Raw genomic sequence first — 26,649 nt, 5'->3', positions numbered from 1 at the left:
TATGAATTTATCCCAATGTCTGTACAGTTGAGCCTGAGTGCCTTTCCCACTGTGTGTGTTTCAAAGTGTTTGAGTGTGTTTCTGTCTGTGTGTGTGTGCCTTGCAAGCTCAGTGCCAGGTCTCTCTAATGAGTCTGTCAGGCACTGTTAGCGACGGCGTGCTCCCCTGGCTCAGCGCACTCCTACAGACACACTGTGATTAGCCGGGCCAACGGCACGCCACCGGGCCAGATTAAACACTCACCACGCCGCCAGGGAACACACACACACACACACACACACACACACACACACACACACACACACACACACACACACACACACACACACACACACACACACACACACACACACACACACACACACACACACACACACACACACACACACACACACACACACACACACACACACACACACACACACTAGAGCAAGCTTTACACTTGCCCGCGAAAGCCACACACAAACAGACATACTTAGACACCAACAGCTTCATCATCATCATGCCCATTAGCCTGATCTGATACAGTAACACGTACTTGCCCTCCAGAGCCAGGTGTTGATGCCAATAGAACTGAAAATAAATGTGGAGTATAAACACAATACGAGGCACCTATGGCACTGGTAAAATGCTAATATTTCATTAATATGTCCGTCTTTATTGAATTCCTGTCTGAGGCTAATCTTGAACATCACTCAGAATTAGGGCCAGCCCTTCTGGCTTCAACAGCTTTCAACATCTTCATTAAAGTGACATGATTCACTAATTACAGGTAATTACCCTTTAATGAGCGGGCCAGATGAATGAGCAGATATGCAGAGGAGGGGCAGGCATTAGGCCGCGTCATGTTTCCTTCCTCAAGGGCCAAGAGCGGACTCTGACTGAGTGTTACAGCTTGACCGTTAGTCGGAACATGGTGCTGGGGTTAGAGAAGGCAGCTGGGCCGCAGCTCACACATCCATCAGACTGTAACACAGGATGCTTAATTTGATTTACTTTACCTTTTGAACCAGACAGTCACACACTGGGTTGTCTCTGTTCACACTTGACTAGTGCTATATACATTACATATTACACATTTTTGGTTTATTACCCCTCGATGAATACTTCCCCCACAAAATGACCAGCTGTATACCACTTACTCTCTATTAAACACTTTGGATATACGGGGACGAGAAGCTTGTATTATGCATACTTGTTTTAAATAGTAAGGTTTTAGCAATATGCATGCGTTTGGTAAATATCGGGCATACATACTGGATAAATTAGACTTGGATTATACTCCATGAGTTGTGTGAACATTTGTGAATAGATGTTTTGATGAAGTGTTGCTGTTGTTAAACGGGCCCCTTTCACTTGATTAAGACTTTTCTCAGTTTTTAAAAAAGATTCAAGGTAGTTCAAGATGAGAACAGGAATTTGTTTTAATGTTTTTTTACTAAAACATTTGACTCTTTCCTCAATCAATTAAATTATAATCAATTTAGAAATGCATGTCTTAATGATATTGCCAGTATGTTAATAAGGAATCATTTTAGCAAAGACATCCAGCGTTAAAGTCCACAAAGGCATCTCACTTGTAATTTAGAACAGACTTGAAAAACGGACTCTATCCTTTAGTTCAAGAGAGAAAATCCAAACCTTTGAGTCAGAAGTCAGACGTTGTATTTGTACCTCTTGATGGAATGATGCTCTTTTTTTCTTTCCTATAGCATTTATAGCCTTTTGACCCATTAAATATATCTGAAGACCAACTGGCCTCAACCCCCAGCCCAGGAGTGAATGCTGGAACTAACAGAGTTGTTGTGTTGCCATGTCCTTAATGGTGGTCATGTAATGTTATTCTTAGACTTTATTTAACCTGAAGCTGCATAGGTTGGTGACCTTAGGAGAATTCCATGTAACACCTTTCACTTAACAGTCAAGGTAAAGCATCTTTTGGTTCAGAAAGTCATGTCCACTACCCACTCCTATAGCGGACTGCTATACAAAGTGTTTAACACAAGAAGCAACCTCAACCTGCATGGAGTGACTGGTTGAGACAAGCTTTGATCACCCTTGACTTCAACAATGAATGAGGGTTAAGAATGTGTGTTTTTCCTGGGTTAACATTGAGAGGTAATATTACCGGCACTGTTAAGAAGTGAGATTTGTAACACATTTCAGATGGTAATGGGTTAAAGGGCGAAGCTTTTGTAACTGTGAAGGTGTAGGAGGTGCAGACTGTAAACTCTCAAAAGAGAGGGGTGTTTATCGTTCCTTTGTTGTTTAACAAGGGGAAAAAATAGCAATTCGTTCCTTCTTCCTGTGACTCTCTCTCCCTCTGAGAAAGCCAGCAAGCAAAAATGAGATTGATCTGACAATTTACCAACATTAAAGAGTGAAGTTTCTTATCTCGCGCCTGCAGAAAAAAGTCCCTACAAGAAGACACTGTTCAACATATTTCCCCTGTATCTGTTTCTTCTCCTCCCCCTTGCTGACTCTTTTGCCAAATGGCCTATTTTTACCCCTCCGTGTGGCATAGGGTTTTCCTTGTCACCACCGAGTTTCCTGCCATCAGTGTATAGGTATGGTTAAACAGTGCAGTTTCTGAAAAGGCCCCTGAATGTTTAACTGTCTACTTCTCAGATGTGGTGAAAGATCTTTGTCTCCATCTCTAAGGTAGTGTGACATTGACATTGTTTTTCTCTTATATTTCCTGCACACAGAAACATAAATACACTAAAGCCGAAATACTGATCCAAAGTATTGGAAACATTTCTGGTTCAATTTCTTCTGTTTATTTGCCTTTAATCCAAGCCTCTGGGATTAGGATATTTACAGAAATAACCCCTTTGTTTACGATACGCTAATCCAATCACCGCGCTAAAGTTCATTCAATTTGTGCCCTGACAGTGAACCACCCCCCTCATCCAACCCTTAGCATCCTCCTCCTCTAAAGCATATGTATCATGATGCCATATGCCCCGACACAACACTGCGCCTTTTCTCCAGCTGAAATGTGCAGAATGTGATATACTGTACTGTATGGCACAATGGACTAATTGTGATTTGTCCCTTGAGGGAAAGTATGAGTTAGAAAAGGAGAAATATCAACGCAGGATGTATGCTTTTCAATCTCAAATGACAATTTAGTTGTGAAAGAGGACAGCTCATGGACTTATAAAGAAGTAACTTGATTATTTCAGATGTGACTGTGTAGTCTGACCTCTATTTAAGATGGCTTTAGTGACCCTCTAAGCCTTATTCTTTTTTTCTTGCAGCACTTTAGTATAATTTTAATAACCTCTCTTTCCGCAGGGCAAAACTGTTTATTAGACCTATATATTTCAAACTATACAAAATCAGTTCCAGATGTATATGAGTAAGTAGAATTCCTTTATGAAACACAAATACAAAAAAGGATTTAAAATTATAAACAATGAAAGGCAAAAAGACTGCATGAAGTTAACTGTCCTCTTTGTACTGCACCTCTCCTCCAGCGTGACGTACACAGAGCCTCTTTTGTTCTGCCACTCATTGCTTATGTTACTGTGTAAAGCACTAATGTACACAGATCGATACCATACTTTCCATTTCAACACATTGAGCCGATGTACGGACACACAGTTGGAATTGATCCTGTCCTGTCACCACAAAGTTTTATGTCTGTATGTCTTTTTCCCGCTGAAAAATAAATGGTCTTTAAATAAAAAGCTTTCTCTTTTCACAGCCTGTTCACAATCTCAAACCCCTTTGTAGCTTGATGTTGACATCTCTGTATTACACATTGAATAACTGCGTTGCTGATGATGATGTAAGGCTAGGTGGGTGGTTATATTGTATAACACAGCACATCAAGATCAGAACAGAACATCTGGCCCATTCACATGAATCTAATTTAAAAACGTTCTGTCACTCTCAAATGCCTCCTCTTGCACATTGTAGAACTTTTATGATTGGGAGAAAAAACATCATACTAGCTCAAATGAAAAGAAATTCAAACAGATGTAAAGGCATAAAAGCCATAAAATATTGTAATACACCAATAAAATGATAAGTCTGAAATGTAAAGAAAAAAGAACCAAACAATGCATGTCGCCTGTTGGTCTAGAACAAACAAACCCAGCTAAATCAATTTCCTCCCCCACAGGATGTCCACCGCATGCAAGCGGGTTTTTACGACCACGGCTGAAAGGTGCAAAAACACCAGACATGTTTCAAATAAGCAAAACTATCAATCTGCACTTTTAACAAGCATATAGTGCAAGGTGCACACAGAGTGAATAAAGTCAGAAACATTTATTGGCACGAAGGCAGAAAACAGGAACTGGCTGCTCTCACTCAAACATGTCATTGTATAAAGAACTCTAGATAAGAAACGACTGATTTAAGGGACACCTTAAACATTTGTTTCCCCTTTTTGAATCCTGAACTCGCAGAAAGATGCTCAACAATACTGTATTGTTTTCAGCAAACAATTTAATTTAGCAGAAATACAAGGGAAAATGTTTTCTTTTCCTTTCATGTATTGTGACACATTTCTGTCAAGGGAGAAACACCTTCCTGGAGCTAAACAAAAAAATGCCAAAGCAATATCGTGTACGATGATAACTTGCTGCAGGCTGTACAGCATTTCATTAGACTTTAAACAATTAACTCTGTCCGTAAAGACCTGTGATCCTTCCTCTGCGCGGCTGTTTGAGTATGAAAAACAACTCCAGGAAGAACCAGAAAATGTTTCTTTCCCCCAGGCTATAAATCATATAGTGGTCTTTTAAAATGATACATTGTAGGAGGAAACTCTTTACATTTTGTGAAGCTCGCAGCCCACACCATACAGTAGGTGCTTTTGAGACCAAGATAAAAAGAATTCAGTGATAACAATAAAACAGCTCTTCTTGGTTCGATGAACCAAACCATCAGCATCTGAAAGGCAGAGATGGGGAGAGAACCAGAGACAGGGAGAGCACTAATCTCATTACCTTCTCTTCCTGGCATGAGAGAATATTCATTCAAAAATTAAATCTCACATCCCACATTTCATTTTCCATGTAATTAAATCAGTTAAATGTTATAAAAACATGTAAACTCCGTCAATGACTTTGAGCCATTTGCATTTTTAATCAGGCCAGATTAATTCTAATAAGCGAGCTAGGCTAAGGCGATGACAGAGCAGGCCTATTGTGTGTCTGTCACACTCATTTAATTCTGTCATTATGTCCCATATCCTATTATGATAATTGGCTTTTTATTCTCAATCAACAACCAGCCAAAGCTATTAAGTAATAATCTCTGACTAGTGCACGTTTAACCTTACACATTACAAGTTTGCCACCTTAAAAACAACAGTAGGCTGATAAAAGAAGGGAACAAGAGAAAACTGTGCAAAGCTCAGGCTTATTTATCCTAGCTACTTGCTCCAAATGAAAAATGACTGTCAAGAAGCTGCATGTTGACACTTGGCGTAGGGTGTAAAGCAAACACATTAGACGGAGGAAATGGGTATCACCATCTTCCCCCTGCAAGGTAACTAAGCAGAGAAGACGAATGTGTCTGATGTGTTCAGCCATTTCCTCTGCTCCCTCTCTGGGGAGTCACTCGAAAACAAAATCTCTGAAGACACTGGCCCTGCCGTTTAATTGAAAGACACTGCTGCAACAAATAGAAGAAGCGCAAACAGATTACAGCCTGGGAGACGTGCATCAAGCTAAATGCCTCTGACAGAAAGGCGATGATATTGTGGGTAAAAATCGCAGGCATGCCTAGAGCGAGAGCTTTTCAATAATTTGTTATAAGGGTTGATTAATTAGAGATTGTTTAAGGTTTAGTTTAGTTTTCGTTGCGGCAGAGCCAATATCTGACTCAGTAGTTGGATCTCAAGATATGGGTTCAATGAAGCTAACGTTGCAACCATATGTGACTCAAAAAACTCTACAGTAGAGTGCTAAATCTACATTTGAAAAGTATAAAACAACAACATATTATAAACTTTTACATGTAACCTTTAAAAATCCAATATAGATACATGGCACTCATACACTTTAAACCTGTACAAATGTTTCTTCTTTCGGGAAATGTTTGCATATACAAGACTCAATTTAGTTTCTCTATTCTTGGACTCTGTAATTATTGTCCTGATATAATTAATTGTATTGTCATTTCAGATCACCCCTCAAAAGAAGGTAAAAGCATTTTCTACATCTGAATGCCTACTTGCAGAGCAGAAAACACCAATTGTAGCCCCAGATTGCTGCCTCAGCAGCATTACCAAAGAGGAGCAGTCACATGCAATGTGCAGAGTTAATGCTAAGATGTAGGACACAGAATGCCATCTAGTCTAACACTGGTCGCCATACACCATGACCTTTGTTGTAAAACATGTGGTCAGAGACATTTTGAACCAAGTCACACTACTGCAGCGGTTAAGTTATGTGGCATTACTTTGAAATCGTATAACAGGAAATGTGCATTGAGCTTTTTTTTAGCACCACAATGAGAGTTATCTGACAACCACAATGTAATTGTAATGTTAATGCTTTTTCTCATAAGATGAAAACAAACAAAGTGTTCAGATAATGTTAAAGAATTAGGTAAAACTATTGTATCAATTTTTTCAAGAATGAATCAAATTCCCATAATTGTCTTTAAACATTTATATTTTTTGTTATTCTTTGTTTTTCAGAACATTTATCACCTGATTCAGAAGCATGATTTCCAATTTTTAACACAGTCAATGAATCAATTAAATAAAATCTATGGATGAACCAACATTTCTTCAATCACACTTTGCAACACTCATAATCATTTGTCAAGCTTGACTAAACAACAAACACTTTTTCATCTAGAGAAAAATGTCTTCATTTATTTTTTATTTCTCAGGTGCTGTCTATACTATGTTCACTTTATGTGGCCCTTTTAGGTCAGGTTAACTTACTTCCCTTTCTCATCCATACAATATTAAACTATCTGTGACAATGCTGTTTGTTTTGTGAGAAGCTCGTATGATAATGGAAACAAAATGTCATCCATTCAGTATAGTTCAAAATGTACCGTAAACAAAGGCAGGAAGGCGTGTGGGCTGGAGGGCTTTGTTTCAACAGGAGCCACCCTGCTGAAAATGACAGTTGGACCTTTAATGTAAGCAGATTTTTTACTGGCGACTTTCCTCTCAACCAAATGCTTGTGCAGTCATCTCACTCATATTCTTAACTCTAAAATTAGCCGTGGAGTGCGGCAAGCTGTCAGTGCTGATTCAGTTGGACAGGCACAGCTCGAACGTATTAATTTTCTCGTACAGGAGGAAAGTGCTTTTCCAGGTTCCAGTTCTCCCACTTTGCGTATATCCCTGTGCATTATAGTACTTCAGAGAAGCCAATTTTTATTTATCAGAAGATTTTAGAAAGACTTATCTCCAGCACCATAAGACAGATGCAAAAGAAGAAGAAGAATTGCCTCTCAAACTGTCCAATAATATCCCTTTTAGCACTCCGTCGACAAGACTTACTTAATAAACCTTTTTATTTCACAGTCAACCTTATGAAAGTGCCTTATGGCCTCACAATTTACATTTTACTCAATAATTATCTGTAAAGGGGACTCAATAAGATTCCTCTTGAGTACACACAAGGTGTGCGTTACTATGGGGATGCAGAAAGCCCCTCTGTGCTCCGTGGTACTGAGGCCTGCTCCATTGTGGCGAGAGACAACAGCTGTCTTTACCTTTGGCAGGCAAACAGCCTCATTAAGGGCAGCCATGTTTGTTTTTGTGCCTGATACCTAGCCCTAAGCAAACACTGCCATATCTCAACTCCACAGCCCTCGCAGTCTCAACATTTCCTTCCCTATTGTGAAGGGAAGCCCTGGCAAGTTGAGCCTGCGCTTCGTTTTTTTCTCTTTCCGCGAGCTCTGGCCGAGCTGCCAGCGGCTTTCAAAGAATGCGTGTTTAATTGAGAAATTTAGAAGAGGTTAGAGCTGATGAAATTCTGAAATACAGAATGTTGAATGTTGTGTATATGGTATACACACAATGTATGTCATTATAATGCCTGATATCATGTCGCAAGAAAGCCCTCTTTGTTTGTTGTTCCGTGGACTTGATAAAGGCGTCATTATTTGCTCTGCTCATAGCTAACAGTAAAATCTGCAGTGAAAGGTTTCATTCGCATATTTTCTCCTGTCTCAGCACTGTCTGTGGCTTGAGTGACAAGGCAGGTTAAATTCATAACGGTTTGACAAAAATCCCATTTAAAAGGGAAAATGGCATTGAATGTCATTCCATTACTGCAGAAGGCAACCATGGGAACACTCAAACCCAGAAGGCATTCACAGTAACTTATACAAAATAGCAGAAAGAGTATTTTTCTTATAACATACTGTATGTACGGCGCTGAAGTATTTTCAGCCAAAGCATTTCTAGAGTAGCCTTCCAAAATGTACTCACTTATTTGATTTCATCCCTTTTCACCATTTGTCAAGCCCAAAGTCACAATGTATTGTGAAATGAGTTCTTAATGTGGAGTAATGAGGCTGTCATGGCAAAGCAGTCTCTGCTTGTTTGAATTTGACTCATGTCGTAGATTCAATTAAATCAGCTGAAGTCAACCTGGCCCCAGGCCAGATCGGTAATGGGTGACCTCATTCAAACAATGCTCTGACATATTGAAACAATAAGAGGAAGGGCCTTGAGTCAGTTGCAAAAGCAAACTCCAGTCAAAGCGATAAGGTAGAAAAATTACAGTGAAGTCACCAAAGTGTTTGAAAGATGCATGCCGTCATGTGTCTTCAGGGTTTTAGTTTTTTATCATCATTTTGGTGTCAAAGTGGTTACATGTGTAAAAAGTAAACAAAAGATAAACATCCCTATTGTCAATATACTAAAGCACATATGCTCTGTGAACTCTGACCCCCATTTCCCTTGCCCATAATAACTGAAAACAAAATTGCTCCAGCTTCAGAGATAAAACTACCGTACAGATTTTAAACACAGCTGGCCCATCTCTTCTTTCGGAGGTTTACACGTCCTCAGAAGTCTAAACTGATTTATTTGGATATTTAAATGCCTGGAATCTAAATCATGACACAAACACTCCCAAGGCTATGTAAACAACCTTTCCAGTTCCAGTCTACAACCATGCTGTCTGAGCAATAACTTGAGTGCCAAGGGCAAAAGCACTTCTCACTTTTGGAAGGGTCTCCACTGTACAGAGTTATTAAAAGAGGGCGCTCCCCAGTTTGTATAAAAGGGAGTAGGTATAACTAAAAGGCGTTTTCTGACTGTACTGTCAATGTACAATCAATTATGTTCCTTGTTCCGAGTTGCATTTACCATTTATTATGTGTAAATGTACAGTTTGGAAAGACAGAGACATCCTGAGTGCTTTGTAGAATAAACAGAAGAGAGACACAAAATCACAACGGAACATCTTGCTTTGCTCACTCTTGTTTCTCTATTCACCGGGGCCAATAGCGGTTACAGTAAACAGATAAAAGAGTGCACACACACACACAGTAACTGCATCTCATTAAGCCACATTCCCTCTGGCCCTTATTCCATTAGAAATTAAAACTCGGGACAATTAGAGGCAGATTGGTCTCAGCTCAGCGCGCTATAGTCGCACTCTCAAGGCTCCGAGATGACTTAATTACAGGCTCGTCTGAAGACTGTGCGATGGTGCTGTGCTGGAGGAGCACAAAGTGAATACCTGGAGAGAGGTTCAGACACAACACATTCAATAAATGGCAAATTAACAGCTGAGAGTCAGACAGACGTGTTTTAATAGTGTTGGCTGTGAGAAAGTGTATTTTGTTGCTTATTTTTCATGGTTTTAGGAAGCAACTTTAACAGATGTCAACTTCAGTACTGAGAAATTATAAACAGAATGTCAGTCCAATCATGCTGGCCTGTGATCATTTTTACAAAAGGATACCAGACGGGATGAAGGAGGCTAAAGCTCAAATGTTGGTGGGTTCCGATTTCTCTGGACAAAGCACTCGTTTCCTTGTTCAAGGAACTGTTTGGTGCTTTGCTCTTATAGCTTTGGTTTAAACTTCCTACGGACGAAAGGGTGCAAATATTCAAAGTCTATGCCATCTCTATTGGCCAGGTTGGAAAAAAATGTATGGTGGAGTCTAAGGTTGTCAATTAAGCTCAAAATACATGTTTATTTTTAACACAAAACCCTAAGTAATGCAACTTTAATTTAGCATCAAACCCCAATGATGTATCTAATTCTTATTACATTTTGTTCTCATGAGAGACAGAGTGAGCACAGAGAGCAATGTATTTCATCAAAAATCCTGAAGGAACACAGATTCTAACTTGTTTTTTACATGCTTCATCACTCAGCTTATGACAAGGACACAAAGCACATTTTTCTGTAATTGAACCAACTATAGTTTATGTAACAAATGACCGTTCTGCCCTTCAAGCCAGAGAAAGAGACAGAGAGAGCGATTTGATTGCTCCGTGTACTTGCACTTGTCACGTGACACCATGTCCCATTACATTATGATGTTGTCATAGGAGGAGAGGAAATGAAATGCCCTGGAGCTGTGTGTGTGTGTGTGTGTGTGTGTGTGTGTGTGTGTGTGTGTGTGTGTGTGTGTGTGTGTGTGTGTGTGTGTGTGTGTGTGTGTGTGTGGGTTTGGATAGTGATTCATAGGTGTAAAAGTGAGTGAGTATATATGACCCTGTGTGTGTGTGTGTGTGTGTGTGTGTGTGTGTGTGTGTGTGTGTGTGTGTGTGTGTGTGTGTGTGTGTGTGTGTGTGTGTGTGTGTGTGTGTGTGTGTGTGTGTGTGTGTGTGTGTGTGTGTGTGTGTGTGTGTGTGAGTAGTCAATGCAGGGATCTAATTTTGTCTGAAACTTGAGCAGTTCTAATTGGCCATATTGGGATTTTGGTTTTATCACCTCCATCCTATCACAGCACCTATATGCCCACAATGATGTGTTTGTGGTCACGATTTGTAAACAGTTTCAATGGTGTGAAAAAATTACTAAAAGAACACGATGATTAGATGTTTTTTTACATAACGACATGGCTCTGCAGACAATGATATGTGGATAATTGCAATAAAGTATTGGTTTGTTTATTAGCACATGTACAAATGTAAAGGCATACGATGAGAAATGTCTAAAAAGCACTTTAAAAGTGTCATCTTCCGGGCAACAAACAAGGGGTTATCTAGAAACGATGGCAGCACAGGTGTTAAACATATTAATGGCATTAAAATTGAACATGGTGTGTAAGGTAACGAGGACATTATTAGAGGTCCCATGCCATGCTTTTCCGGTTATTACCCGTCCTCTTGTGTGTTATGTAGATTTTTCTGCATGTAAACGGTCTGCAAAGTCACCCTCAAAGTACACCCTGTAGCGAGTAAAACTCTAACACAGAAAATACCTGTCTATGTTGCCCCAGAACGCCTCGTCCATTTTTCCCTTCCTGGTCTAAGTGACGTAACAACGACCAAATGGACCAATTAGTGGAGCTCCTCACACACACATACTCACTCAGCCTTATCTTTTTTTCTCAGCCGCGCTACTCCGCAGAGTTTCGCCGGCACACTCAGCCTTATCTTTTCTCAGGCTGTGAGTGTGTGGCGAACTGTGTGGCGAACAGCCTGGCTGTGAGTGTGTGTGTGTGTGCTCAGGCTGAGTTCCGCGGTGTCTCGCTGTCTCGCAGACCCCACGCAGCAACCAGGAAACGACACCAGTAATCCAGCTCACACTGTCCGCTCCTCGAGCCTCAAAGGGCGGAGCAGCGAGCCCCGCAACGTCCCGCCAACACGGCACCCAGACCCCACGCAGCATTCTCATCTGTTTGTCATTACTGGTGTCCTTTTCTGGTTGCTAACAAACGCCATTGTATCACATAAACACATAATCAGTGATGTTCCCTTGTAACGGTGGTGGACTCATCAGAACAGAGTGGGCGAGCTGACCAATCAGAGCACAGTGGGCTCACAGGGAGGGGGGGGGGGGGGGGGGGGGACAGGAGCTCCAACGAGCCGTTTAGGACAGAGAGTGAATACACATACTATACAGAGATGCTGTATGAGAAACCAATTTGATTTTGGAACATTGAACAATGTAAATCTATTCTAGTAGACCTCAACAATGGAATTATGATCAGTAGAAATGGTCATCATGCCATGACATGGGACCTTTAAGTTATTGACAACTATAGCAACCAATTAAACAGGAAACAATACAGATTAAATAAAAAAATATCCAAATCAAATGTATCTCCCGCTTAACAACTTCACTGAGCTGTTTTGCTTTGTCTTTTTTCAGCCTAGTTCCTAACTTGCCCATATACAAAAAACACTTAAATGCAAATTGAGATAAAGAGCCTCTGGTAGCTGCTAACTACCTCAACTCTTAAAAGCTTTCTAGTTCTGTCGATAATCACAACGCTACTTGAACACTTTGAATATAGCTCAGTTTTGCATTTTGCTACATTTGTATGCAAATGTAATGCATGATGGTATATGAGCTGTTTAAAAGCTTGTTTTTTTTCATGGCTGCACATTATGGACAAATATCCAAAGAACTTTATGTCTTCTGTGTCTAAAATAAATAGCATTTATAAGAAGGTGGACCTGATGAAGTTAATGTGTTAAATGCTACACTTAAAAGTGTATTATATAACGCTGATGTCTATGACAACAATTATCATTTGTACTCAAAATATTCAAATAGTTTGCACTTTCTTCAATGACTCATAAAGCGCATGCTGTGGGATGAGGTAAGATGGTGTTGAGATGCAGAGGAAATTAATACATACTGTTTCTATATGGTTGGTTTTCATTATTGCTTTCATATCTTCTTTTATGTAAAGGTTTTTTTTAGCTCAAACCACCAGGCGTGACAAAGATTGAAGGGGAAACACTGCATTCAACTCAGTGAGTTTAAACCCACTTTCATCCGTCTTTGCACTCATACAGTTTCTTGTGTCTATGGTGGGCGGCAGCTTGCGTTTTCTCTAAAATGTACCATATTGCAAAAATTATTTTCCACCTGATGTTTAGACCCTTTAATGGAGTTAATATAATCCAAGGAATTACGTGCGTATAAACATATTCTATCTACCCTAGATCATTTGGAGATAGATGAATCTAGATTCCAAGAAAAGGAAACATTTCTCAGTTTTAAACAATGAAACATTGGGGACAAAAGCAATGAAAGAAGCCGTTGTGTTTTTCAACAAGTCACCGTGTCAGTTGAGAATTTCCTTTGTGTGTGTCTCTGTGTTCGGGGATGTTGCATGAATGGGCAGTCAGCATTTAGGGTTCAAAAGAAAACAGCAGCCTGAGCTCCTGTCTGTGTGAAAACCAAGTCTACGGTGCTCTGTATCAAGTGCCATTGTTTTGGTAATAGTAAACCTGGGGCACTTGCCAGGAGGCATTAGTCATTCATCTAACAAGTTCCACAAAGCAAACCACAAAGCGCTCCACTGTCGACTTCCTATTATTGAATTCTGAGCACCCAAGCACGTTTCCAAATATCTTACAGCAAGGTTTACGCTTTCTGATGACTACCTACCTTAAGTATGGCTGCCATGTTTGTTTATTTGTACGTTTCCTTGACAGGAAGCCAGCTCATTTGGAAGCATGTTGTTTTTTTGTTTTTTTAAGCAAGGGAGAGAATCGAAAAAGAGAAGAAGGGGGGTGGCGGGTGAAGGGCGGATAGGAGGGGATTAGGGCGGAGTGCACATTTTCAGCAGGCCAGGCGTACGACATGATCTCTAATTACCCACAAAGCACTGTGTAACCCGAGTCACAGATTATGCTGCATTATCAGGCTTAATAAAACATGATCATCTCTCAGTTTCACTACCTTTCCCTGCCCGGCTGCCACTAACATTTGTTCCTGGTTATGACATTCCCCGGTGCCCTGGATAAGTCGCTGGCCTAACTGTACCTGTTGCTGAATGAAAGTTCAACAAGGTATCTGCAATATCTGGGTGGTAGCACCAAAATAAATGATTTCCAAACCAACCACTTACTTACTTCTTCCAAAAAATATACCCTATGAAAACAGTTTGCAGTGTGCTCTTTTGATTCTAGGAAGACTGCTGTGTATTTCTTAAACGTCTTTTTTCAATGCTAAATCCTTAACACCTCCATGGTATTCTTGTGGCATCTCAGAGATGGAGTCTTTGAACACCTGGGTAAACAAAACCATGCAACCATAGGCAAAAACATTAAGTGTAATTTGAGTTAAATTAACTTTTAAGTCACCCCTATTAAACAAAATGTCAAAAGCACAACACAATGCTACTTCAAGGCTGTCACCAATAACAGAGTATTTCTACAGTTTGGAACTGCTACTTTTATTAAAGTTAAATATCTGAATACTTCCTCCAACCCTCTTTAGGTACCAGCAACACACACCAAATTATGCATACACACATATGCACACACACACATTGCTTGGTTCACGTGGGTTTTGCCAGTAAGTGCTGCTTTAGGCTATGGTTTTTCACTACTGTCTACTGTGTTATTAACAATTCTATAAAAAGATATGCTCAAGTTTCCCTTTCCTGTGTGTTGACAACCCTACTCAGCTGCTATGAGGTTGTTGAAGCATTTACAGAAACGAGTCCTCGATAGCATAACACTGTTGACCTTACGTCATAATTTCCAAAATCTTACTTTTCATTCCGTCGTTTGTTTTTCTTAGCGACATCACTCATCGACATGTCTCATGGCCGGCTTGAGACTAAATAGGTCGAGAACAAAAAGAGAGGGCCTCTTGCTCTCGCTCTCCCTTCTTTCTAAACCCACAAGTCTCCTCTAACTTCTCTACCCCCCTTTTTCTTCTTTAGCAACCTCATATCTATTTTTCCTACTGTCCATAAATCGACAGCTAATTCTCAATTTCTCTCTGTTTCAGGTTATTCCCATGTCTTAAATCAGATAAGTTGCAAGAATTAAAATCGAAGTACTACCACTAAACTTTCAGTCACTTCTCTTTCTGCCCATTGTAAACGATCATGGGGCTCATCATTAGTTCTCAAAGAGGAAGAATGAGCCACAGTTTGATTACCTCGGTGGCTCTGTGGGCTCCCTCGGTCTCTTCTGACTGAATTGGACGCAGACGATTACAGCCTTACACAGGCAATTATATCTGCCTGCTAAATATTTCGCACATAATAAACACATGCTCCTGAAAGACAAGGGACCAGGCTAGACGGTCACAGCCGGGAACAGAGGAAAGAGAGCAAATTCAGGATCATATGGATTTATCAACCTTCTCTTCCTGAATTGGAAACCTGTGGCAGTTCCAATCAATGCATGTCAGTCAGTTAACGAAATAAATCAGCACAGAGATTAGAAGTTAAAGATTTCCAAGTAAATAGCAACCGTTAAAAGGTTTTCTGATTGATAATCTATATTCCAAAATAATAAGATTGGTTTTATTATCATTAATTGAACTTGTTATGGGTTCTGTCCCTTCAGGCCGCAGGGCAAACTTGGCACCGACACCAGGCCGATAATATTTGTAAAGGATATTCAATGAAAACAAGAGAGGGAAAGAGCCTTAAATCCCTGGCAAGGAGCTTATACCATGGCCCATGGTGTTTGCACAGGACATACCTCAGGAAGCTGGGACAACTGGGAATGTTTGTCCAGCTTCCAGCCTCTTCCATGCATACATACATACAGTACATACTGTATGTTCATACTGTATAAACATTCATACATAAATGAGTGGTCAATCTCTCCTAACTTCTGTCCCTAGGTAAATAATCTCTCCCCAGAATGTAATCCACCATAAATATAGATATACATACATATATATTTTAACAATTTTTCTTTAAACCCATTAAATGTTTGGCATATTTCATTTTGGATTGCTAACAGAACATACACTGGACATTATGTATTCATCTATTAGGGCTGTGATCATTGATTAATTAAATTACTGATTTATCTGTTGATTATTGGATAGTAAAATAAATCATAACAATGTCCAAGGGGAAAAAAGCAGGAAGAGTCATAGTTCAAAGACGTCCCACTTTTTTCTGTCAAGCGACTGATGATTGAAGGCATAATTTCAGCTCTTATACATATAAACTGTAATTGACCCATTGGCACTTTTACAGTCCAATCCTTCATAGTCGTCTACATTTGTTTATCTTCAGTACAGAAACACTGGCTGGGTTCTGTACGAGCGAAGATGTGCAATATCTGTGCTTTATTATATTGCAGCTTTCCTTATCTTCCTCAGGGGAGGGTTTCTTTGTTTTCCATTGCTTGACAAAATAAAATTGGAGTTACTTGGAGGTCTCGTGTTAAAAACCCATGATAAGAGAGCTCCAAGCTCCAATAATCTTGTCAGTGCAACTGAGCCTAACCCACAAAACAAAACAAAAAACTGCAACAGAAACAATATCTATATCTAGATAGATAGATAGATGAATAAATAGATGTGCTGATTTATTTGCACATCAATTTCGCCTCGACGTCACACGTCGTTCCTTTGGAGTGTTTGCAGCCATTAATAAAAATAATCAACATTTAACTAAACACCCAGGGGCCTCCTCTGCAGCAGGTGCTGGTGTCGTTTCTTTTTCTTTCTTCTCCCGCCATAAGAATAAGAATGCCATCGCACTGCCCCATGGGAAGGCTCGGGCTGACTAATGTAAGCACACTACAGTGGGGCGGCTGGTCTTAATTATGGTAACAGACGCTGAGGGGGACGCACTGGTACCCACCAACGAGCCGGTAGCTTAGCACTACCGGGGCCAATAATTAGCACATGGGGAACTCCCCTACCAAAGCCACTACCACTCACATACATTCATACTGTCTTATAACCTACATCACACCAAAACACTGCATTTCAAAATAAAACAAAGACACATGGGGCATTTAAATGGTGAAAAAGCTATCCATGCCATGATACAGTATGTTGTATTACAGCATCATGTTTATGTCCTTATAACAATATCCATGTCCAAAATTCAGTCACAAAAGTAGACACCTTGTGGTTGGTTGGGAAAATTACTTTTTACAGAGAGGTACAAAATAAATGTAAGGCAAGAAATCACTGTGCCATGTGGTGGCTCTGTGACTCAACCAAGGTCCGAGCCAATATGAAATGATTTCAAATGGTTGGAATCCATATTAAAAAATCTCCTCCATGTGTCAGGGCAGGCAGAATATGATTTAGTGGCTGTTTTTGCCCCGCTCGATGTGTGTCGCTGGCCCTTACTGAGGTATGCATGGCCTTCCTCTGCACGGGCTATGAAAGCAATTGTGATTGTGAATCCGTAGTCAGCAAAACGCTTGAATGGCCCCGAGTTAGCATGCACACGCACACGCACACACACACACACACACACACACACACACACACACACACACACACACACACACACACACACACACACACACACACACACACACACACACACACACACACACACACCCACTGTCTCCATACTAGGCCACTGATTACTTCAACCCATTTGACTCCCTCACTCATCCTTTGATTCTCCCTTTCTGCCTCTCTGTCACATACCACAGAGTTTGTCATTAGCTAATAGCGACAACGCCACTCAACATGAACATACACTACAGCATCACAGAGACCGGTTAATTTGTCGTCCGTGCTTAAGTACACGAGGTTCTAAAAATAACCTGTGTACATTTAGCCAAAACCAACAATAAATATTTCTGTGTTTGTTTAGGAGCTTATTTCACTTGACCAGTTGATGGAAATCCACGGAATATATTAATGCAAAGTAGTCAAACCTTTGCACACTATACACCAGGCAGTCCTGTAATAAAAAATAAAACTGAGATAAGCCATTCAAATGGAGCGCATCATACCACAGCTTATCTAAAGGCAGAGCAGACCACCAACTAACAAAGCCAGCTCTTCAGTCATGCCCTATCTAAGCAGATATCAGTTGTTGGGAGGATATATGAGCTGGGTGGGGCCTGAGTGTATAAACACAGGGCTCTCTCTGCACTCTATGCTATTGCTGTACTGTATGCAGCACCTCACCCCAGCAGCAGCAATGTTTGATTAAGGTATTCAAATAAAGGAGCAGACACTGTGTGCCCATTTCACAGAGCAAACTAAAGGTGCCGGACATTTACAGTCGCACATGTTGTGTAATGGAAAATGCATCTTTATACTTCAATACAATACATGGTATTTGAGTATTATATGTACCCTGCAGCCTGTAAGGAAGCAGAAGCATTACAACATATGTTTGTATTACCATCAGAGCACAAAGCTGTTATAATGGTATTATTCTGTGTCATTTCTCCTCGGCTCTGGGAGAACTTCACAGCAATAAAAGACACACACTCACAGTGAAATAAAGTGAGTATTGAAAGCATTGAAGTAGAAATCTTCAGGGTTATTTATTGATCTTTCTGAATCATCTAAATCTGCGCTCGAAGTACTTTCTCCGCTCAATTTATGCATCTCTTGTTAGCGTCCTTCACCTTTTGCTGTTCTGCGATTCTGAACTTCTCAGTGATTACAGCACAAACTGATTTGGCAGGCAGAATGATTCATGTTACTTAAGCACTATAGTCAGTGACAAACATTGACTGAAAAAAGGTTTGCGTTTCCTACAGGCAAGACGTTTTTGTTCATCATGGACACACTGCCAAGTTAACGGAAACTATTCAATCAGCATTTCGTGTTTACAATAATGATCAGCACAGAGAGGAAGAACACATCCAGAAGAAAGTAGCACATAACTATTAGAAACGAAACAAGCTGCGGCACCAAATGAGCAGTGTGACAACGGCTAAAAACATGACAGCCCTGGAAGTGAAATAAACTTGATAATTACTCAAACTATGGTTGTGGCCACGGAAGCATTCATTGAGTCAGTAGCACACAAAACAGCTTTCCAAATAAACAGACTATGAAGCTAAAATACCAGCGCATGCTCATTTTATCCAATTAAGCCTGTGTGTGAGTCAGATTAACACTGTTAATTTCCCAGCGATAAAAAGAGAGATCTTTTCTCAGGCTGTAAAATTGCTTCTTTTTTTAAACAGGGATACTGGAGCAGCCAGAAATGTGTATAATGGTGATAAATCTCAACATGGTTGCCAAATTGCAACAATGTTACCAAAAGCTTATTTGTATTCAAATTATTTTGACTCTTTTCCAATAATATTATCCCAGAAGAATATTCTCAAGCTAAACTAGAGGCCAACAAATTCAGCCACAAACCAAGATGTCCACATGAATATGCAAAGTAACCCCATAAAAAACAATTGACCTTAATGCTATGATTAGCCTTTTGCCTCAGCGCTGCTTCAGAAAGAGACTTGGGCAGAATTTGACCAACCAGAGCTGTCAGAGATGATTAAAAGCGAGCAGATATGATCCGTAGATCCTGTGCCTACACCACCCAGGACATGTCTCTTTAGTGCCACGGCCAATTTGACAAGCTTGAGGAGGGGAACTTGACCCTCTGTTAACAGGACACCAAGTGATCCCTGCTGCTCCCGGGCCTCATTTGCATTGCTAGTGAAGGTAGTTAGTGTTACACATGTGATGATAGCAAATTAGACCTCCCTTTGTAGAGAGAGCCCCAAGTCCCTCATGCAAAGGGAGCGGAGGGGTTTCAATAATTCAAATGAACACTTGTAATGTTGAGGGGAGCCACACTTTTGTATCGGTGACAGCAGTTGGTGTCGCTTTCCTTGACTTTTTTCCTTTCCGTGACTTTCTATCATTTAATATCTAGTGGCTTTGTTTCCAGGATTCATGCAATGTGGGGATATCATCATATTCTTGAGATTATCCGAATGCAGGATGATCCTAATTCGTTTGACCTACAAAGACATAGCCTGCCTAGTTGTATGAGCCCATTTGTGTGTCTCAGGTGTACACATTCCTTATCAGTGTTTCATATAAATACACCTTATTTAATCGAATGCTATAATAGCTAAAAACAAATAATCCTGTTTCCTTTTTCTTTCAGTTTTGTGCAGTCTTACAAGCTTCCTTCCTGCGCAGTGTTAATTGTAGTGTCATTTTGTATGATCTAAATTGGGAGATGATCTTTTCAGTCAGTTACTGAAATGTTCCGTTCGGGTACAGAGACTTTCCATTGCCCACACGGAGAAAAACAAAACATCCCCAACCATGTAACATTCCATTTCGCTTTCATATACCTGAAAACAATCTATATCTGTGAAAGCAAGCTCCAGAACATCTCCCTCTACAGCAGGTCCAGTTGGTTTATTCAAACACGGTAAGTGACAGCAAAGTCAAATTCTTTCAAAAAAACACTTTACAATAGTTTTCATAGTTTTTCCACAGGGTATATACTGTGGTATTGGTAATCATACTTGAGCTGTGATCTTATTTAACTTTGTGTTTTGTTTTTTTGTATCTCCTATGGGAAAACATTTGTAGTTCCCCAATTATTTTTGACATTTATACTAACAGTGTGAGTACTCACTGTTTATATTTCAAAAAAGGATGATTTACATTTTTTTCTATTGTAAAATGTCAGACTACAAAATAGTCATAATGTTGTTTCAAATGCCACCTGCGCACTTGCAATGGAGTCAGTGCAGGTCACAAGCCGAAAGCCGCGGGGTGTCAAAACTGAGAGAAAAGAGTGATACTTTGTACCAGCCAGACTCTGTGGTCTCTACTTACAAAGTAATTAACAGTACATTACTGGCACACATCCATTTAATCGTTGAACTCCCAGCGGAAAACCCATGTAAGCTAAAATAAATGATTGAGAGGGAAGATAATGTTGGAGCAGAGTGGGGCAGTATGGATTCTATACAGCCCCTGGTATTTCACATCGGGTGGGACACTTAATGCCAGCTTTGCGCGGAGCACAACTGCAAAATCTCACCGGGGAAATAACATAATAACCATGTTGGTTAGAAGAGGGAAACAAAGTTGGATTTTCTCTCAAAAGCAAAATAGAATGATTGCAGGTTTCAGAAAAAGTAACAGTGAATACAAATTATGTGTCCCGTTCAAGCCTAAATTAAAACCAGTCCATCCTAGCTCAGGTCACTTTATTTGCTGACACTTGACGTGTTTATGAAGTGTGTGTTTGGGGCAAGTGAATACAAAAACGCATGCATTACGTGATTGTTGCAGGCTAGTATAGAAGGGGACAGTTGAGATATAAAACATGTAAAAGCACGGGTTAACATAGTTTGTTATTTACCTTGTTAGAGTGGTAATAGTCCAAGGAGCTCAGACAACTTGGATCAGTCGGTAGGGAGCATGAACCCACATTAGCCGGGGGCGCAGGATAAAATCTCACGTCCATCTCAGGTTGTGCGAGACTGAAGGCATGAAATCACTTTCAGCGTCTTTGACTCACTATTGTCTCAGCAAACACACAACGCCGAAGCAGGAGAGACACAAAAAGAAGTGGGGGAGTTTTACTCGGTTCACTCTTCCCTCACATCCGTTCGCGGCCGAACTTCGGCACCAACTCTGGTGAAGATGCGCAGTCCTCCTCTCAGCGCCGGGATGACAAACACTCACTCACTCAGACCGGAGAGCGCAAATATCACGGAAACACACGTGTTTGCAAAACTATCCCGATGTTCAACAACAAATAAAAGCAAACTGCCAACTTAAAATATTCTCTTGTTTAAAGATATCTACTACGGCTGGATAAATGTGCAGCCTCTGTGTTCCCACTACTGCTCTCAGGAGTCCATACAGGCTTTGTTATGGAGGTGCATATTCTTGCATTGGTTCCAGTACAGAAGTGGTCTTCCCTCTGCCATGCGACCTCTGCCGATAATAAACGGGAAACAGGAACGGAGGGAAAGGGGGAGGGGAGAGTGGTGGCTGCCTTGGCAACCGCTCTCCTTTCTGCAACTGCGCGCTTCTGATTAGCTGCAAATGTAGTAGTGTGCACGGACGTGCATTATAAAGCGCACTCTGCCTCCATCAGTGCTTCATAAAGGCTTCCATTTGGACTGTTGTGCCAAGACTGATGGGATGTGGCTGCACGTATTCTCTCTGTAGTTCGACCATGTTTTTTTATTTATTTGCTTTTTGGCTAAGAAGTGAACCTGTTTAATGTATCCTTTTAATATCACCTGATTATACAAAACCCTATCACAGCTTATTTCCCAAGGCAGTGAGCAAAATTCACTTAGATAGGCCTCTCTAATTTTACCAATGCCTTTGAATGGTGTTGTTTGGTTGCTTTTAAAAGTACATTTCAATAATCATAAGGTTGTTTTTGTCTCCAGCTGTGCTTAAAGTTGAGTGTTATTTTGATGTGCACAAAACAAGAAAACATCAAATTAAAGCTGTTTAACTCACCTAGAAATTCAGAGCAGGGAACAATGCTGACTTTTAAGGATGGGTGAAAGATTGTACTGGAATATGTACAAGGAGGTTTAATCTTATATTGCCACACAGTTGCAAATGTGTGCAGAGAGACGCTGGGGCTGTGAGAGCTGCCTCTGACAGCCCACTGAATGTGATGGATAGCACACCCTTGCCCTGTGATGTGCATGCACATTTGATGTTGAAATGGCCTATCCATGGGACCATTGTCTTTCAATCATGTCAAGGCAAAGTACAGAACAGAGCACATTTTCTGCTGCCTGGCGTTATTACTATGCCACAGTTTACAGCACAATCCATACACCCTGCCTGCACACAAATATTCTTTATTCTCCTGATGTTGTTCTGTTTAAAGATTTGATCTGGCCTTTTTAGGATTAAAAAAGGTGATAATATATCCACTTTATCGCTCCTAAACAGTTTTGCAGGCAGGCTTTCATTAGGTAAATGTAACACTGAGAGGGGTACAATTGTTTTTACACAAACCTTGACAGAAGCATCTGCCCACTGCTGCAGCTCTTGTGTTCCCAACCTTCACACATGTAAAAAGTTGGTTATTATTTCAGCAGGTCTATTAGGTTACAGTGAAACCTCTTCTTTACCCTTTTTTCTTCATACAGTGGGGGCCATCGCTGTTAGGCACAGGCTGCCACTCTCCCAGGCCCGGCACTCAGAGGGTTAACCACATGGCCCGGTGCCATGGCTTCATGGGAATGGAATGTGGAGTGCTGTGTGTGCAGGGCTCTTTTCCCAGCATCCCTCACTGCCCAGGCGCATGCTAATGATCAGTATTATTGAGGCACAATTGATGGGCTAGCAACCAAACAAGAGAAACTAATTACTACTAAGGCTTTATTGTCCTTTAATTACTGAAGCTCTATGGCAATTAGTGCTGCACAAAGACACAGCCCTACTTTAATCTCAAATAAAATGTGATGCAGATGAAAAATGTTGGAAGATGAAAGGTAGATAAGATAATTTGGCTTTCGGTTCGTTCAGCAGAAACGACGGCTGATTTGAGAAAAGCGTGGGAGAACAAAAGAACTGCTGAGGGTTGTGCTAATTTCAACCGAAAATCATCTCAAAACAGAATCTGCACGTGATATTTCTGTGACCTTGGATAGATACATTTGGAAAAAAAAGTGAATGCTGAACATCTCTTTCCCAAAAGTTACAGCTTTCAGTTTGTGATGTCATAAAAAAAGACTACCTTCGCAATGAAGACATTTGAAGAGTTGCCGCTGATTGCTTTTCACCTACTTCAGGTTAATTTGATACTACAGAGCTAAGCTGTACAGCATCTATAGTGGCTGTGTACATTCCTTAGAGAATATATACATTAAATGGAAAAGGAAGTTTCTCAATTTGACTGTATTCACCTGAACATTAATATGATTTTTAAATCCATTATCTCAGGTTAAAACGCAATGTAAAAATCTGTCTCATTGTTTAACTTTTTCAGTTTGTAAATAATTTCCATGATTCCTGATTTGTGCATAATTTCAGCACATTTAGTAATAACCGTATGTAGCTTGAAGTCTAATATGATCCTGTATTGCTAGGCTCTATGCAGAGCATTCATAAACAATTATGACGATTATTCACACTCAAAATCAATTCATTAATTGCCCCTTTAAGTCTCTCTATACAGTATATATAATATATACAATGGTAGATGCATAATTGTTGATCAGTATGATTGCCAGCCCCTCAAAAACAAAGCATTGTGGATTGCTTTTCTAAAAGCCTATCCTGAGCTAGCTATTTAATAATAATACAACCAACCAAACAAAAATACCTATTAGTCATTAATGGCTAAAATAAAATAAGCGGTTGTAACAACTTCTAGATGGTGTCACTAATGGATTAATTAGTACAGTTACAAATATCTCTTAATAATTAAACCTAGACAGAGCAAAACAGAGAGCATAACAATGAAAATAATAACCAAAGAGAGGTACCGCTGGTACTTTGTGTTTTTCTTCAAAATTGTAACTTTGCTCAGTGACTATTGGGGAGCTACACAAGTCATTTATAAATGTGTTTATCTACATGTTGCAGAGGCAGCGGCATCGACAAAGTCCATGTTACAGACATATACATTTCAAATGTTTTTTTAAATGTATTTTTATGACTCACATGTGATGAAGTAATGGCAAACTTATTTACATTTTGAGTTTCTGGCTTGTCTTTTGTTAGAGCTTTTATTTGTGGCATTTTGCATACTTTTGACTACACATATACTTATGTTTATGATGTGATTAAATACAAAATAGCAAACAGATGGACAGTAAATCCTGTAAGTGTTGACATAAGATTGAAATACCAGAAGATGTTTCTCTGAACTCAGCTTTGTTCCTGATGTACACCCCACCCACAAAAGTGCAGGACATGTTGTTTACTATCTACAGTAGCATTCACCTTTTTATGCAAACATCTATTGTAAGGTACATGCCACTAACTCACTGTGAATATCTTGTTATCTATCATTCGTATATTATATGATTGTAAGTTAATTAATGTTACAACAACTTGCTGCTGGCGCAAAAAGGTACATTAGTTTTGAGTGGATTTACAGGTAAAAGTGTACATGGAGACAACTCCCTAATTTAAAAACAAATAATTTAAATCTCAGAAATCACCTTAAGGAAATTTGAGGAGATTTCTTTGGCCCATCATGCTGACCTTCGACCCCTGTGCCAGGTTGCCCTGACCCCGCTGGTCTCAGCAGGGCATGGGAACCAACGGTGTGTCCCGAGTGTGTCAACAATCTTGACCAAGTGCACAAACAGCGGTTAAGATAATGATTCTGGGATCATTCATTTCCTCAAGGGCAGTAGTTGTAATTTTGTTTCTATAGTGAGAGTGATTTTGGCCGTGGTGTTACAGTCTGAAACATAAGCCAGCCTATTCTCTCCCCTAGATTTCTATTGGAATATATGCAGTGATCCTATAATGTGCTCAATGCAGCTCTGCAGACAAGGAGGTCATGACCTAGTTTCCCCAAAGGTCAGCAACCCTACTCTGTAGCAGGACTTTAAGCCACTGACATCTGAACCACTAAAAGATTATTTCCATGTGTGGTTTTTTTCTTGCTTTATGCCATAAATGGAAAATGCTGACTTCCTTATATAAGTCAGAAATAGTACAGTACGCCTGAATATCTCAGCTTGCAGTGAAGAAAAATGCCAGGGTATGATATGACTGACTTCCTGTCCTCATTGTGTCATACACCTTGCAAATCACCCTGAAGCATAATTAAGGAAAATCACCACAGGGCTAACATGCATTGCCTGCTTGATTTGGTTAAAGAGACATGTATACCTTTCCCCTCTGCATAGAGGCTGCAGGAAGACAGAGAAGCTCAGTGAGAAAGAGAGCAGACTTGTCAGTCCGACCACGTTTCATTTAGCACTTCATTTCAAGGAAATTCTAGAGAGTCTTCTAATTGCCTATAGCATTTCAGCTCTCATTTGGGGAAGAATGTATTGCAGTCTGCAGGAGCTTAGCTCAGTGTTTTCATATCATTAAAAAGGCCAACATTTGCACATGGTGTTAATGTCAAGTGAATGTTTCATATTCTGGACCTTGTGGAAAAGTAAGCAGGGTTTGTGTAGGTTTTACTGGCTGTGTTGTGCCATCCAATAAAGTCAATCACATATGCACAGGATCTTTTTTGTTGCATTTTGGATACAATTTATCTCATGCGACCAGGGGTGGTTCTAGGGGCGGGCCAGTTCCCCCCTAACACTGACTTTGGACCCCCCTAAAAATGAAAAAGTTTATGATTAAACGATTTCTAGGCTGACAGAATAGGCGGAACTAACGATATTTGTCATTCTAGTCGGACCCATTGCAGGAGTCTCCAACACGTCGATCGCGAGCTACCGGTAGCTCGCAAGCCCTCAATAAGTAGCTTGCCAAGCAAATCCAAAATGTAAAAATACACCAAAAAAAAAAGGAAATGTAATTAAAAGAATCTACCCTATGCATAAACGAAACCTCAATCGAAGCGAACTATATCTACTTACTACAAATATATATCTATATATCATATAGATATATATAACACCCCTCCTCCCCCCACCCCCCACAATGAATATTGACCAATCACGTTCTTGCTTTATTTGCGGGACCAGCGTTGCAGTCGGGAAGAAAAGCAATGTGGAGTGGCACCTCACCACTTCATAAGGAGTTTGACCTTTCCTTCTGGCAGAATCTACACAACACATCAGCCCCATTGAACACAGCCTAGTCATGCAACACATGAGGGGCAGAGTTTTACTGTTTGTGTGTTGCAACTTGCATATATATATATGTTTTGCACTTG

At 40.2% G+C, this 26,649-nt stretch overlaps 1 protein-coding gene across 8 annotated transcripts in view; it reads right to left on the bottom strand.

Moving 5' to 3' along the window:
• Positions 1-26,649, bottom strand: part of LOC307038179 (TOX high mobility group box family member 2-like) — a 108,828-nt gene that overhangs the window by 49,413 nt on the left and 32,766 nt on the right. Inside the window, exon 1 of one of the 8 annotated variants that reach the window (XM_079679495.1) lies at positions 21,172-21,790. The exons of 3 other annotated variants lie outside the window; for them this stretch is intronic. In XM_079679495.1, the coding sequence (XP_079535621.1) occupies positions 21,172-21,276 (105 nt within the window). In that variant the 5' untranslated portion in view covers positions 21,277-21,790. Of the gene's footprint in view, positions 1-8,422; positions 8,540-21,171; positions 21,791-26,649 lie in introns of those variants that run through there. 4 more of the 8 variants (XM_079679496.1, XM_079679498.1, XM_079679500.1 and 1 more) reach the window with 4 other exon arrangements.

Source organism: Notothenia rossii (assembly GCF_949606895.1).
Source record: "Notothenia rossii genome assembly, chromosome: 4".
Classification (NCBI taxonomy): Eukaryota; Metazoa; Chordata; class Actinopteri; order Perciformes; family Nototheniidae; genus Notothenia; species Notothenia rossii.
This window is presented reverse-complemented; position numbering and strand designations above follow the sequence as displayed.